Genomic DNA, 15,569 nt, shown 5'->3' with positions numbered 1-15,569 from the left:
CCCCACTTTCATTTTATTCGCTATTGAACACAGTATGTTCTGTCTTAAATTTTATCGATTATTTATGTTTTAAAATACCTAAAGTTGGATTAGGAAAGTTGTTTGAAATGTTTGGACCAAGATTACAGTTAACATCTAGCGTCTAGCCATCCCGGATGAGGGATCGTGAATACAGCCTCAAGCTCATTACCATAACGCAACGTTAACTATTCATGAAAATCGCAAATGAAATGAAATAAATATGCTAGCTCTCAAGCTTAGCCTTTTGTTAACAACACTGTCATCTCAGATTTTCAAAATATGCTTCTCAACCATAGGAAAACAATAATTTGTGTAACAGTAGCTAGCTAGCGTAGCATTTAGCATTAGCGTTAGCATTCAGCAGGCAACATTTTCACAAAAACCAGAAAAGCATTCAAATAAAAATAATTTACCTTTGAATAACTTCAGATGTTTTCAATGAGGAGACTCTGTTAGATCGCAAATGTTCAGTTTTTCCTGAAAGATTATTTGTTTAGGAGAAATCGCTCCGTTTGGTGCGTCACATTTGGCTACCAAAAAAAAACGAAAATCCAGTCATCAAAACGCCAAACTTTTTTCCAAATTAACTCCATAATATCGACTGAAACATGGCAAACGTTGTTTAGAACCAATCCTCAAGGTGTTTTTCACATATATCTTCGATGATATATCGTTCGTGGAAGTGTGCTTTCTGTCCTGAATCCCAGGAGAAAATGCCCGCAACTGAAGATTACGCACCAATTTAGACAAAGGACACCGGGCGGACCCCTGGAAAATGTAGTCTCTTATGGCCAATCTTCCAATGATATGCCTACAAATACGTCACAATGCTGCAGACATCTTGAAGAAACGACAGAAAGCGCAGGCTCGTTCCTGGTGCATTCACAGCCATATAAGGAGACATTGGAAAACAGAGCTTCAGAAATTCTGCTCATTTCCTGTTTGACGTTTCATCTTGGTTTCGCCTGTAGCATGAGTTCTGTGGCACTCATAGATAATATCTTTGCAATTTTGGAAACGTTAGACTGTTTTCTTTCCAAAGCTGTCAATTATATGCATAGTCGAGCATCTTTTTTTGACAAAATATTGCGCTTAAAACGGGCACGTTTTTTTATCCAATAATGAAATAGCGCCCCCATAGATTCAACAGGTTAACTTATTAGATAATTTGTAGTCATGTTGGGCGAGTTGGAACCAGTGTTTTTCTGAATCAAACGTGCCAAATAAATTGACATTTTGGGGATACAACAACGGAATTTATCGAACAATAGGACCATTTGTGATGTTTATGGGACATTTTGGAGTGCCAACAGAAGAAGATCTTCAAAGGTAAGGCATGAATTATATCGTTATTTCTGAGTTTTGCGTCGCGCCTGGTGGGTTGAAATATGATTGTCGTGTTTGTATGATGGGGTGCTGTCCTCAGATAATTGCATGGTTTGCTTTCGCCGTAAAGCCTTTTTGAAATCTGGCTTGATTAACAAGAAGTTAAGCTGCATTTTGGTGTATAGCACTTGTGATTTTATGAAAGTTAAATATTTCTAATAATTTTATTTGAATTTGGCGCTCTGCCATTACACCGGATGTTATCTAATCGATCCCGCTAACGGGATTTGGTCCATAGGAAGTTTTAAGAACAGTAATATACCAATATAAAGGCCAGAGAGATTACCAGGACGCGTACTCAGAGCATGCGTTGGCAAGTGTCTTCACTGCCATTTCCACCTCTCCGGGACACAGTCTGTAATATCAACATGTTTCAAGCAGACCACCATAGTCCCTGTTCCCATGAACGCCAAGGTAACCTGTCTAAATGACTACCACCCTGTAGCACACACAGTTGTACTCACGAAATGCTTTGAAATGCTGATCATGGCTCACATCAACACCATCATCCTAGAAACCCTGAACTCACTCAAATTCGCAAACCGCCCAAACAGATCCACAGATGATGCATTCTCTATTGCACTACACACTGCCCTATCCCACCTGGACCAAAGGAACACCTACTGTTCATGTATGAACTGTTCATAGACTACGGCTCAGTGTTCAACACCATAGTCATCACTAAGCTAAGGTCCCTGTGAATGAACACCTCCCTCTGCAACTCGATCCTGGACTTCCTGATGGGCCGCCTTCAGGTTGGGAGGGTAGGCAACAACACATCCTCCACGCTGACACTCAACACAGGGGCTCGTCAGGGGTGCGTGCTTAGTCCCCTCCTTTACTCCCTGTTCACCTACGAATCAGTGGGTGCCCATGACTCCAACATCATCATCAAGTTTGCCGATGACACAACAATGATGTGCCTGATCACCAACGACGATAAGGCAGCTTATCGGGAGGTCGTCAGAGACTTGGCAGTGTGGTGCCAGAACAACAACCTCTCCCTGAGATTATTGTGGACAACAGGAAAAGGAGGGCAGAACACGCCATTCCCATTGACAGGGCTGCAGTGGAGTGGGTCGAGAGCGCCAAGTTCCTATCATGGTCCAAACAGACCAACACAGTCATGAAGAGGACACGACAATGCCTCTTCAACCTCAGATCCTCAGATCCTCAAAAAGTTATACAGAAGCACCATTGAGTGCATCTTGACTGTCTCTATAATCGGTTGGTATGGCATCTCCTGGTCGCTGCCGGCTGCGACAGAGCCTGGACTCAAACCCAGAATCTCGAGTGGCATAGCTGAACAAAAAGTTATACGAACTACATCCATCCAAGCTTGCTCATTAATGTCTTAATCGACATTACGGATTGCCTCTTATCCACTCATCGTCCCCCTATGCCATAGTTTGTACATCTCAAATGGAAATGAGGCTGAATGAACTGTTTCACTGCCAGACAAGGCTCCGCTGATAGCCAGGTGTAGCAGTGGTAAGGTGTTGGGATTGCTGTAGGGACTGCTGTTAGGGCAGCTTTATGGAAGCCCTAACAGTTTGTGGGCACCGTTTGTTACTGTTATATTGCAATTAATGTATTGTTTAGCATTGTGTTGTCCTATGTATTGGCTTTGCTGGCATGCATATTTAAAAAATGTGAGTTCGTCCCACCAAGATTTACATGCTTAAATCACCACTGTTGCTGGCTCCAGAAAATAAAAACATTTCCGATCATGTATAATTACAAAAAATACTGGGTTCATATTTGTATCCAGAAAATTGCTCATTTCTGTTATGGTATTTGGTGTTTTCAGACTCCTCGGCACACCGCCTGAAATTTCATTCTGTTTTGGTGGGATGGAGTTTTGTCCTGCTCTCTCTCCCCATAGGAGAACCCTTTTTGGTTCAAAGTACAACCCCTGTGTTCCATGTAGAACCCTCTGTAGAAAGAGTTCTACATGGAACCCAAAAGGTTCTACCTGGAACCAACAGGGTTCTTCAAAGGGTTATCCTATGGGGACAGCCGAAGAGCCCTTTAAGGTTCCATTGTTCTAAGAGTGTGCTTGGTGACATCACCGGGTGGTAAATTAGTTCATAAACTATTACGAAATAAAGTACCAAACCTCTCTGACAATAACAGATTGTTTTCAGTTTCTACTCCCTACTCAGATGACTCCTAAGCAGTCCTAGTACAATTCTTGCCGGAGTAATTGCTATTTTTGTTTCTTTTTGACCATTTTAATTGAAACCAATCACAGTAAGGTACTTAATTGTGAGCCAGAAATGATTTGATATTGAGATAAAAATGGCTGCACTGGACCTTTAACCACCACATGCAAAACATGACATTTTTCCTCCTTTGATATTGACTTCTCTTCGTCAGTCACAGAGCGGTGCGAGTGCGGAGCTTGATAGGGATCAATTCATATGAAAGGTAAGTTGAACACCTTCTGCAACGTGTTTCTGTTAAGTTGACTAACAAAATGTACAGCATGCATACCGCACATGAATATTACACTTTACGTAAGGTTATGTACCACTGAAATAAGGTCTTTCCTGAAATCTGATAATGTGCTCTTCTTCTAATTTACAGTTCCATCTTCATCTAATATGTTTCAAATTTCACAATGTGGCTATGGCGTTTTAGTGTTGGTGGTTTATTTCTTTGTGTTGGCGGTTTATAAAGCATCCTCTTCCCCACCTGGTGAGTATAGACCAATGTGTAGACTAACTAACTAACTAGGCTAATGTATTGAAATGTCTCTTCTCACTCCAAATTCACAATATTCAAATATTTTTTCTTCCCTGGAGGTTTAGTAAGTCTTTTACATAGAACAATTTGTGTGTATTACAGTATTTGTCATGTACTGTCATGTTGTGTCTTGTCTCTGTCCTTTCCCTTCACCCTGTCTCCCTCTGCTGGTCGTTGTTAGGTTACCTTTTCTCCCCCGCTTTCCCCCAGCTGTTCCTTGTCTCCTCTAACTACCCATTCACCCCGTTTCCCACCTGTTCCCTTTTTCCCTCTGATTAGGTCCCTATATCTCTCTCTGTTTCTGTTCCTGTCCTTGTCGGATTCTTGTTTGTTGTGTTTCATGCCTGAGCCAGACTATCGTCATGTTTGCTGTAACCTTGTCCTGTCCTGTCGGAATCTGCCGGTCTATCTGAGCCTACCTATGTTTGGTTATTAAAGATGCTCTGTTTAAGTTAGTTCGCTTTTGGGTCCTCATTCACTCACCATAACAGAAGAATCCGACCAAGAATGGACCCAGCGACTTCGGATCCTCTCCACTCAGCCGTCGGGATCCAGGGAGCGATGCTAGGCAGACACGAGCAGGAAGTGTCTGCTGCTCGACATGCCGTTGAGACCCTGGCCACCCAAGTCTCCAACCTCACAGAACAGGTTCACCATCTCCGCCTCGATCCACCGGCCACTTCCAGGGCTTTCGAATCTCCGGAGCCCAGAATCAATAACCCGCCGTGTTACTCTGGGGAGCCCACTGAATGCCGCTCGTTCCTCACCCAGTGTGATATTGTGTTTTCTCTCCAGCCCAACACTTACTCCAGGAGCACTGCTCGTGTCGCCTACGTCATATCTCTCCTTATTGGACGGGCTCGTGAGTGGGGCACGGCAATCTGGGAGGCAAGGGCTGAGTGTACTAACCAGTATCAAGACTTTAAGGAGGAGATGATACGGGTTTTTGATCGATCTGTTTTTGGGGAGGAGGCTTCCAGGGCCCTGTCTTCCCTATGTCAAGGCAATCGATCCATAACAGACTACTCTATTGAGTTTCGCACTCTTGCTGTCTCCAGTGGCTGGAACGAGCCGGCCTTGCTCGCTCGTCTTCTGGAGGGTTTCCGCGCAGAGGTAAAGGATGAGATTCTCTCCCGGGAGGTTCCTTCCAGCGTGGATTCCTTGATTGAACTCGCTATTCGCATTGAGCGACGGGTTGATCTTCGTCACCGAGCTCGTGGAAAGGAGCTCGCGCTCTCCGTCGCCTCCCTCTCCGCATCACTACCATCTTCCTCTGCCGGCTCGGGTGCTGAGCCCATGCAGCTGGGAGGTATCCGCATCTCGACTAAGGAGAGGGAACGGAGAATCACCAACCGCCTCTGTCTCTATTGCGGTTCCGCTGGTCATTTTGTCACTTCATGTCCAGTAAAAGGCCAGAGCTCGTCAGTAAGCGGAGGGCTACTGGTGAGCGCTACTACTCCTGTCTCTCCTTCAAGAATCGTTTTACATCCGCTCCTATCCTTGTTACACCTGACGTCTCTAGACAGTTCGTTGTCGAGGTTGACGCGTCAGAGGTGGGCGTGGGAGCCATCCTTTCTCAGCGCTCCCTCTCTGACGACAAGGTCCACCCATGCGCGTATTTTTCTCATCGCCTGTCGCCGTCGGAACGTAACTATGATGTGGGTAACCGCGAACTGCTCGCCATCCGGTTAGCCCTAGGCGAATGGCGACAGTGGTTGGAGGGGGCGACCGTTCCTTTTGTCGTTTGGACTGACCATAGGAACCTTGAGTACATCCGTTCTGCCAAACGACTTAATGCGCGTCAGGCGCGTTGGGCGCTGTTTTTCGCTCGTTTCGAGTTCGTGATTTCTTATCGTCCGGGCTCTAAGAACACCAAGCCTGATGCTTTGTCTCGTCTCTTCAGTTCTTCAGTAGCCTCCACTGACCCCGAGGGGATTCTCCCTGAGGGGCGTGTTGTCGGGTTGACTGTCTGGGGAATTGAGAGGCAGGTAAAACAAGCGCTCACTCACACTCCGTCGCCGCGCGCTTGTCCTAGGAACCTTCTTTTCGTTCCCGTTCCTACTCGTCTGGCCGTTCTTCAGTGGGCTCACTCTGCCAAGTTAGCCGGCCACCCTGGCGTTCGGGGTACGCTTGCTTCCATTCGCCAGCGTTTTTGGTGGCCCACCCGGGAGCATGACACGCGTCGTTTCGTGGCTGCTTGTTCGGTCTGCGCGCAGACTAAGTCCGGTAACTCTCCTCCTGCCGGCCGTCTCAGGCCGCTTCCTATTCCCTCTCGACCGTGGTCTCACATCGCCTTAGATTTTGTCACCGGACTGCCTTCGTCAGCGGGGAAGACTGTTATTCTTACGGTTGTCGATAGGTTCTCTAAGGCGGCTCATTTCATTCCCCTTGCTAAGCTTCCTTCTGCTAAAGAGACGGCACAAATCATCATCGAGAATGTTTTCAGAATTCATGGCCTTCCGTCAGACGTCGTTTCGGACAGAGGTCCGCAATTCACGTCTCAATTTTGGAGGGAGTTTTGCCGTTTGATTGGGGCTTCCGTCAGTCTCTCTTCCGGCTTTCACCCCCAGTCTAACGGTCAAGCAGAACGGGCCAATCAGACTATTGGTCGCATCTTACGCAGTCTTTCTTTTCGTAACCCTGCGTCTTGGTCAGAACAGCTCCCCTGGGCAGAATACGCCCACAACTCGCTTCCTTCGTCTGCGACCGGGCTATCTCCTTTTCAGAGTAGCCTCGGGTACCAGCCTCCGCTGTTCTCATCTCAGTTCGCCGAGTCCAGCGTCCCCTCCGCTCAGGCTTTTGTCCAACGTTGCGAGCGCACCTGGAAGAGGGTCAGGTCTGCACTTTGCCGTTATAGGACGCAGACTGTGAGGGCTGCTAATAAGCGTAGAACTAAGAGTCCTAGATATTGTCGCGGTCAGAGAGTTTGGCTCTCCACTCAGAACCTTCCCCTTAAGACGGCTTCTCGCAAGTTGACCCCGCGGTTCATTGGTCCGTTCCGTATTTCTCGGGTCATTAATCCTGTCGCAGTTCGACTTCTTCTTCCGCGATACCTTCGTCGCGTCCACCCGGTCTTCCATGTCTCCTGCATCAAGCCCGTCCTTCGCGCCCCCGCTCGTCTTCCCCCCCCCCCCCCCATCCTTGTCGAGGGCGCACCCATCTACAGGGTCCGTAGAATTTTGGACATGCGTCCTCGGGGCCGTGGTCACCAGTACCTCGTAGATTGGGAGGGGTACGGTCCTGAGGAGAGGAGTTGGGTTCCCTCTCGGGACGTGCTGGACCGTGCGCTGATCGAGGATTTCCTCCGTTGCCGCCAGGTTTCCTCCTCGAGTGCGCCAGGAGGCGCTCGGTGAGTGGGGGGGTACTGTCATGTACTGTCATGTTGTGTCTTGTCTCTGTCCTTTCCCTTCACCCTGTCTCCCTCTGCTGGTCGTTGTTAGGTTACCTTTTCTCCCCCGCTTTCCCCCAGCTGTTCCTTGTCTCCTCTAACTACCCATTCACCCCGTTTCCCACCTGTTCCCTTTTTCCCTCTGATTAGGTCCCTATATCTCTCTCTGTTTCTGTTCCTGTCCTTGTCGGATTCTTGTTTGTTGTGTTTCATGCCTGAGCCAGACTATCGTCATGTTTGCTGTAACCTTGTCCTGTCCTGTCGGAATCTGCCGGTCTATCTGAGCCTACCTATGTTTGGTTATTAAAGATGCTCTGTTTAAGTTAGTTCGCTTTTGGGTCCTCATTCACTCACCATAACAGTATTAGAGTATAAACAATGGATGTTTAGTCATGTTTGACTGATATTACATTTGCATGTTTTATTTAAAAAATATATATTTCCTCATATACATTGACAACAGCTTTCATGATGGTGGACTATGTAACTTTTTGTAGTCCAGTGGTGTTATTGGCAAACAATTTAGTACTTATTACTACATTATTAAATACATTACATGAGTGTATATTGTCATTAGGACTGTTACATAATTTATTGAGCATGAAAGTCTTTTTTGTGTTTAGTTTGTATTAAGCTGAAGTAAGTCATGGAATACTGTTCAGGGATCGCTAACTTTCTTGCCGTGCTTCCAGGGCATGAACGCTTCTGCACTCAAATCTCCAGTCTTACACGGATGTGTACTTTAATTATGGAGATAAGTCATATCCAGCAGTGCATCGATTTAGACTCAAGACAGGTGTCATTTTCATTCACATGGAACACAACCTGCGAATTTCCTGACTTGTCGTCTGGATTTTTAGGTAATTTTGATACAGCAAAGTGCCATTTCTCGAACCTTGATGTCCAGCTGCTGAAAACACTTATTACAAATCTGAGTAACACATTTGCATTCATTTATTTAAACTTCATTCAGGTTATTCTCAAATGTTTGAAACAAACATGGCCCATTTGCCCGAGAGGAATCATGTGTAGATGATCTAGTCTTCTACTGTCATTAGCCAAAATAAAGCATGTGTTTTTACTCAGTGATTGTTGATTTGACCAATAGCCTGGACTCTGTTCTCTACTTACAGATTGCGCCATCAACATCACGCAGCCATATGTTGACAACTGCAAAGACAGACCTCTAATACAATGTGTGGATCAATGGGCCTTTATTAAAATGACAAATCAGTCCACTACTAGTCAGGCAACTACTATTAGAATTGAAAATAAAGTCACAACCAAAACCTCACACATTGCGAGAGAATGTGATTCTGAAAACATTGGACTGACTTATGCAAATAATAACCGGACCTCTGTTGATGCATTTCTCAGAAAATGTAAAAGAAAGGCAAAAACAATAATGACTGGTCGGCAGTTGCGTTTCATAAAAAAGTGAGTCCACGTATTATTTTAACTGAAATCAGGGCCGGCCCTAGCCTTTTGGGGGACCTAAGCAAAAGTGTGTTGCTTATGTCACCTATGCCTAGGGCCGGCCCTGACTGAAATGCATTTTTAATGTAATTTGAGCTATGTCAATGTCTGACTGAAAGCTAAACATATTTTCATGGATTCGTTTTGGGCTGAATTATTCAGAAATGTGATTTTTTTAAATATTCCCTACAACAGCACATTTCACAACATTACCAAGCAGGGACCTCAGAAAGTGATCCTAGACGGCATCAAAGGTTCAGTGACATCACATCAGAAGAACAATTTGCTAAACTTTAGAATGTCTCTACCCTCCACCAATAATGTAAGCATCAACGAAATGGAGTGATGGAGAGAGAGAGAGGTCAAAAGCAAAATGGGGAGATAATCACATGTATAACTCTTTCTCCATCTCCACCAGGCCACGATGGAGAAGATGGATGACATTTGGTTGGAGATTCCTACTGAGGCCTTACGTGTTTTCCTGGGAGACACGGCAGAGGAAGTTAACCTGGGAGTATTTTGGTTTGAGAATGACAGCCTGTTCCCGGTAAAACAACAGTAACAACCACAACATCTCAGAGATTACTAATGAAACAGTCCTGCACTCATAACACACAGACATATTTCAGGACATCCTGATTTTAACAAAAGCACAGAAAAACATCTGTGGTACTTTCTCATTTAACACCAGTTTGTGAATCATGTGGTGACAACACAGTTTTATTTATTTATTTCACCTTTATTTAACCAGGTAAGCTAGTTGAGAACAAGTTCTCATTAGTAACTGCGACCTGGCCAAAATAAAGCGTAGCAATTCGACACATACAACAACACAGAGTTACACATGGAATAAACAAAACATACAGTCAATAACAGTAGAACAAAAGAAAACAAAAAGTCTATATACATTGGTACCAACATTATCTGATGGAGTGCACATTTCAATGAAGCCCTTAATCAAACTGCATCGTGACAGCCTGCTATGGAAAGTAGCTCTATGAGCACGTTTACAGTTTCTCGGAAAGACCCAGCAACCACTTGTATCGCTGTCATCTGTGTAAAGTTACAATGCAAACTGACTGCCTGATCTCCTACTTCATTCATTCATTGTCATGCTATTAGGCTAGCTATCAGTAACACTATGCTCAAAATACACTACAACACAACTTGTGGACACAACATCAGATAAAAGAGAACAAGTTCACTGAGAAATACGTTGTTGTGACTCAAACATCATACCCAGTGCCTATAGAAAAAGATATCCTTGAAAGTATTTGGTTCTGAGGAGAATTGTTGTCCTCTTTGACATTTCTTATTAACTTGTATCTATAGAGAGAATGTATATCCTCTCTTCTGATCCCTACTAGGTGGAGGAGAACAACACTGAGCTCCTAAACAGTCGAGTGGTATCCGTCGATGTGGGAGAGGACATCTCAGGCCTCAGCAACTATTTTAAGATCACGTTCCACTTCCAGAATGCATCAGTGGTTAGTGAGCAGTGCATATCTACATCACAATCAACCGTCACGCTCTCTTTTTTAAATGTTTGTTATGTTTTTGTTCTGTCACCTGTCAAAAATCTATCAATCGCTTTTACATCTCCAATAATTCATGTTTATGATATGGTGTGGATTGGATTAGAATAGAAGAAGGATCTAATCAGGTTCTATTCTCTCTGATAGGAAAACAAATCACTAGCATGTGTGTTCTGGGATCTTGAAAATGGTAGTATTATTTATTAACTAAACAAAATAGTTTTATGATGCACTATATACAACTAAATGAAATGTTGAAAATGTTTTACTGTATCTCTTTGTTACACAGATACTGTTGCACATTGGAATTCCTCTGGATGTGTCACTGAGACAAAGGAAAATGAAACAGTGTGCTCTTGTAACCACCTTTCATTCTTCGCTATACTTATGGTGAGAAATAACTTCTTAACCTAACTCTTAAAATATGTTGTGACCTCACTTTAACATTTGTTTGATCAATTGATTAAGGGCTTGATTCAAACTGTATTAGGGAAGATCTGGCGTATAGCACCACTGAGAGTTCAGTGCAATGTTCCCACGTTCGCGGAGACTGCATTCACGCTAAGTGACTTGTTTGTCCGCTCAATCGGAAATTACCTTTCATTTTAAATTGTGCTGTACCACAATACGGAATCATTTCAACCCAAAATGAAACACTCAACCAACGTGTGATCTAGCCACTGTGTGTTTTGTTGACGGCAGTCTCCGGTCAGTGGCTCCAGTGCCAGTCTGAGCTCCTCCTCTGTGTGGTTGCTGACGTTGTTGTCCAGGGTAGGCTGTGGAATATCCCTCTGTTTCCTGTGTCTGGCTCTCCTCATCCACCTCAGGTCAGATTATACTGCCAACTAATACTTACAGTATGTCCACAACATGCAAACAACGAGCCAATACACACAATGCCACTCAAACAGAACATCCTCATTGGAAAAACTCGTTTTTCTATTCTAAGTACTCTTTTTACATCAGCAGTTGTCACGCAGTGCTTTTACAGAAACTTGACCCCAAAGAGGAAGCAGAAGGAACCTAGAGAGGAACTGCCTTAACAATGAGCTTTGCTATGTTGTTGATTTTGAAAATAGATTTTAATCTCTTCTTCCCCCAGAAGGGGAAAATCTGATGATTCCCTGTGCATCCACATCCACCTGTGTGTGGCGCTGCTGTGCCTCAACCTAACCTTCCTCATCAATGACAGCCTAGCCTCTCTTGGTGTCCATGGCCTGTGTGTTGCTACGGCAGCAGCCACCCACTACTCTCTGCTGTGCACCCTCACCTGGTTCTCCCTGGAGGGCTTCCACCTCTATCTGCTCATCATCCGGGTCTTCAACATCCACGTCAACAGATACCTCCTCAAACTGGGCCTGGTAGGATGGGGTGAGTGCACTAAGTCAATGGGGAGGACAAGTATGACTGGACTTTACCTGATCAATGAGAAGTGAAACTGTTTCACCAAGCTGCACATGGTATTGTCCATGTGGTATTGTCCATGGGATCTTTGTATCCTTCCAGCTTTCATCGCTTTAAGGAATCAACGATGTCTCTTGGTGTTTGACTCAACGGGGAACCACATCTCTTTCAGGAATACCTGGCATAGTAGTTACCATAATTGTTGCTTGTGGCAAATATGGAGAATACAGAATATACCAGCAAGACGGTGGTGCTATTCAAATGTAAGCTATATCATGATATTCATAATGATGTGTTTTCAAATCACCAAAGACTCCCTTACTCTCTGTAAAACATTTACTGAATGTGTCCCTGTCTGTGTATGTATGTGATTGTGTCTGTGACTCTCTCCGTCCGTCCGTCCGTCCCTCCGTAGGTGCTGGCTGACTGACTCTGCTCTGACCACGGTGTCCTTCTCATACTTCGTGCTGACATTCGCGGTGAACATGCTGTGCTTTGGGTCTGTGACAGTGAAGGTGGTGAGGGCCCACCGTCAGAGTCCTGTCCTGAGGGAGAGGGGTATGAACAGGGGGACAGTACTCAGTCTGCTGGGTCTGGCCTGGCTCCTGGGGGTCTCCTGGGGGGTCCTGCTCTTCCAGTTTGGCCCCCTGAGGGAGACAGCCTTCTACATCTTCTGCACCATCAACTCTCTCCATGGTGAGATAAGATACAGCCCTTATTCTCATTCACATCAGGTACACACATGCACACATACATACACAGTAGGTCTGTGTACAGGAGCACAATCTCATGAAAAGTCAATGATAAAAATCTCATCATGGTAATTTTACTGCTGATAATGCAATAGTACATACACTACAGGTCAAAAGTTTTAGAACACCTACTCATTCAAGGGTTTTTCTTAAATGTTTACTATTTTCTACATTGTAGAATAATAGTGAAGACATCAAAACTATGAATTAACACATGGAATCATGTAGTAACCAAGAAAGTGTTAAATAAATCTAAATATATGTTATATTTGAGATTCTTTAAAAAGCCACCCTTTGCCTTGATGACAGCTTTGCACACTCTTGGCATTCTCTCAACCAGCTTCATGAGGTACTCACCTGGAATGCATTTCAATTAAAAGGTGTGCCTTCTTAAATGGTAAATTTGTGGAATTTCTTTCTTTCTTAATGTTTTTGAGCCAATCAGTTGTGTTGTGAGAAGGAAGGGGGGTATACAGAAGATGGCCCTATTTGGTAAAATACTAAGTCTATATTATGGCAAGAACAGCTCAGATAAGAAAATAGAAATGACAATCCATCATTACTTTAAGACATGAAGGTCAGTCAATACAGATATTTACAAGGACTTTGAAAGTTTCTTCAAATGCAGTCGCAAAAACCATCAAGCACTATGATGAACTGGCTCTTATAAGGACCGCCACATGAATGGAAGACCCAGAGTTACCTCTGCTGCAGACGTTAAGTTCATAAGAGTTGCCAGCCTTAGAAATTGCAGCCCAAATAAATGCTTCACGGAGTTCAAGTAACAGAACCATTTCAACATCAACCGTTCAGAGGAGACTGTGTGAATCAGGCCTTCATGGTTGAATTGCTGAAGAGACACCACTACTAAAGGACACCAATAAGAAGAAGATACTTGCTTGGGCCAAGAAACATGAGCAATGGACATTAGATCCGTGGAAATTTGTCCTTTGGTCTGGAGTCCAAAGTGGAGATTTTTGGTTCCAACCGCCATGTCTTTGTGAGACGCAGTGTGGGTGAACGGATGATCTCTGCATGTGTATTTCCCAACGTGAAGCATGGAGGAGGAGGTGTTATGGTGACACTGTCTGTGATTTATTTAGAATTCAAAGCACACATAACTAGCATGGCTACCACAGATTTCTGCAGCAATGCGCCATCCAATCTGGTTTGGGCTTAGTGGGACAATCATTTGTTTTTCAACAGGACAATGACTCAACTCCCTTCAGGCTGTGTAAGGGCAATTTGACCAAGAAGGAAAGTGATGGAGTGCTGCATCAGATGACCTGGCATCCACAATCTCCAGACCTCAACCAAATTGAGATGGTTTGGGATGAGTCAGACCACAGAATGAAGGAAAAGCAGCCAACATGTGCTCAGTAACTCCTTCAAGACTGTTGGAAAAGCATTCCAGGTGAAGCTGGTTGAGAGAATGCCAAGAGTGTGCAAAGCTGTCATCAAGGCAAGGGGTGGCTATTTGAAGAATCTCAAACATAAAATATATTTTGATTTGTTTAACACTTTTTTAGTTACTACATGATTCCATATGTGTTATTTCATAGTTTTGATGTCTTCACTATTGTTCTACAATCTCGAAAATAGTACAAATAAAGAAAAACCCTTGAATGAGAAGGTGTTCCAAAACTTTTGACCGATAATGTCGATCTAGGAGTATGATGGATGCAAAACATATTTACATTGGTGTAAGTAAAAGCATGCCTTTATAAAACACTGTAGGTAATGTCCTGGCTGTGGCATTGACACCAGATGACCAAACCAGTCAAATAACGTTGTCAATGGTCAGGGACCTACAGCTACACCAATGTGTCTCACTATTGTATACAAACACAGACTTATCATCTTCCAAGAGCAGCTCTTGTAATTCAGTAAAAATGTTTATTGCACCCTACAGGCCTCTTCCTCTTTCTACGCTATTGGGCTTTAACTCGGCCAGAGAAGGCATCTATCTCCAAGGCAACCACTGTATCTTCTTGAACTGAGATGCAACCAGCCTTATAGGCCAGTCCCTTGACTAACACGGTTAAACCTTCTACTACTAATACCACTGCTTCCATTTTATTACCACAGAAGCACAATATTTAGTATGTTGGTTTATAACTTTCACTATAGGCAAACCTAGGTTTCCAGGTTTGCTCGTAAGCTTGCTGTGCTCATAATACTTTTTTTTACTTTTCAAAGTTGTTCTGTTTATTGCACTTTGTGTTCATATTGTTGTATTTTGTGACATATCTTCCATGCATATTCAGTTTTGATGTGTATAGTCCTAGGCAAACATCTATTAGGTTCAAGTGATTTTCATCTCTGAAAATAATCAAATACGTTTGGATACCCAATCGATCACTCACCGTCGTACACGAGGGTAAGGTGATGTGGTCGACTGTGAATTGGTGCCTTTCTGTTTCTTTGACTGTTATCAAAAACCCTCTGAAAGATATGCCATTTTTTAGTCCATCTAACATTTTGGAGAATTTGAATTCCCTTTTGGTTTTTGCAGAATAGGTGTACAGTATATAACCTCCTAGCTTATGGGCTACCTGAGAGAACATTAGGCCTACAAGTAGATAGTACCTTAGCATAACACCATATTTGCAGGGATAGGAAATCAATGTTTAGAAATGAAAATGTTTAAATTGTGTAAACGTTTTCTTTGGGTAAATAATTTGTGTAAATAATTCCATAAGAATTTGAAAGGGGGAGATGCCTCAGAAGCCTCTCTGGGGTTTTCTACCTCTTCTGCACATGCTGTTTTTGTTCTCCTTTTACTTTGTGATCATATTGTTTTGTATTTTCTTGTGTGCCATTTAAAAAAAAGGAAATAGATATCCTAGAGGCCTACTG

At 43.7% G+C, this 15,569-nt stretch overlaps 1 protein-coding gene across 1 annotated transcript; it reads left to right on the top strand.

Moving 5' to 3' along the window:
- The first annotated feature begins 2,161 nt into the window (after window positions 1-2,161).
- Window positions 2,162-15,547, top strand: LOC110526244 (adhesion G protein-coupled receptor G3-like). Its single transcript, XM_021607046.3, has 14 exons — window positions 2,162-3,837; window positions 3,997-4,107; window positions 8,236-8,403; window positions 8,677-8,980; window positions 9,215-9,341; window positions 9,438-9,566; window positions 10,387-10,506; window positions 10,702-10,744; window positions 10,844-10,944; window positions 11,257-11,381; window positions 11,657-11,925; window positions 12,131-12,221; window positions 12,374-12,654; window positions 14,623-15,547. The coding sequence occupies exons 1-14, from the start codon at window positions 3,831-3,833 to the stop codon at window positions 14,703-14,705; spliced, it is 1,959 nt and encodes a 652-aa protein (XP_021462721.3). The 5' UTR covers window positions 2,162-3,830; the 3' UTR covers window positions 14,706-15,547.
- The last annotated feature ends 22 nt before the right edge of the window (window positions 15,548-15,569 follow it).

This window comes from Oncorhynchus mykiss, chromosome 6 (genome assembly GCF_057628025.1).
Source record: "Oncorhynchus mykiss isolate SJ-2025 chromosome 6, ASM5762802v1, whole genome shotgun sequence".
In the NCBI taxonomy this organism is placed as follows: domain Eukaryota; kingdom Metazoa; phylum Chordata; class Actinopteri; order Salmoniformes; family Salmonidae; genus Oncorhynchus; species Oncorhynchus mykiss.
The sequence above is the reverse complement of the archived record's forward strand: the minus strand, read 5'-3'. Positions and strand labels throughout refer to the sequence as shown.

What these genes read in the sequence shown, in the direction of transcription:
- LOC110526244 (XM_021607046.3), top strand. An exon ending in CATTCTTCGCTATACTTATG is followed by an intron (nt 10,945 to 11,256) that starts GTGAGAAATAAC and finishes TGTTGACGGCAG; the next exon opens with TCTCCGGTCAGTGGCTCCAG. An exon ending in ACTGGGCCTGGTAGGATGGG is followed by an intron (nt 11,926 to 12,130) that starts GTGAGTGCACTA and finishes CATCTCTTTCAG; the next exon opens with GAATACCTGGCATAGTAGTT.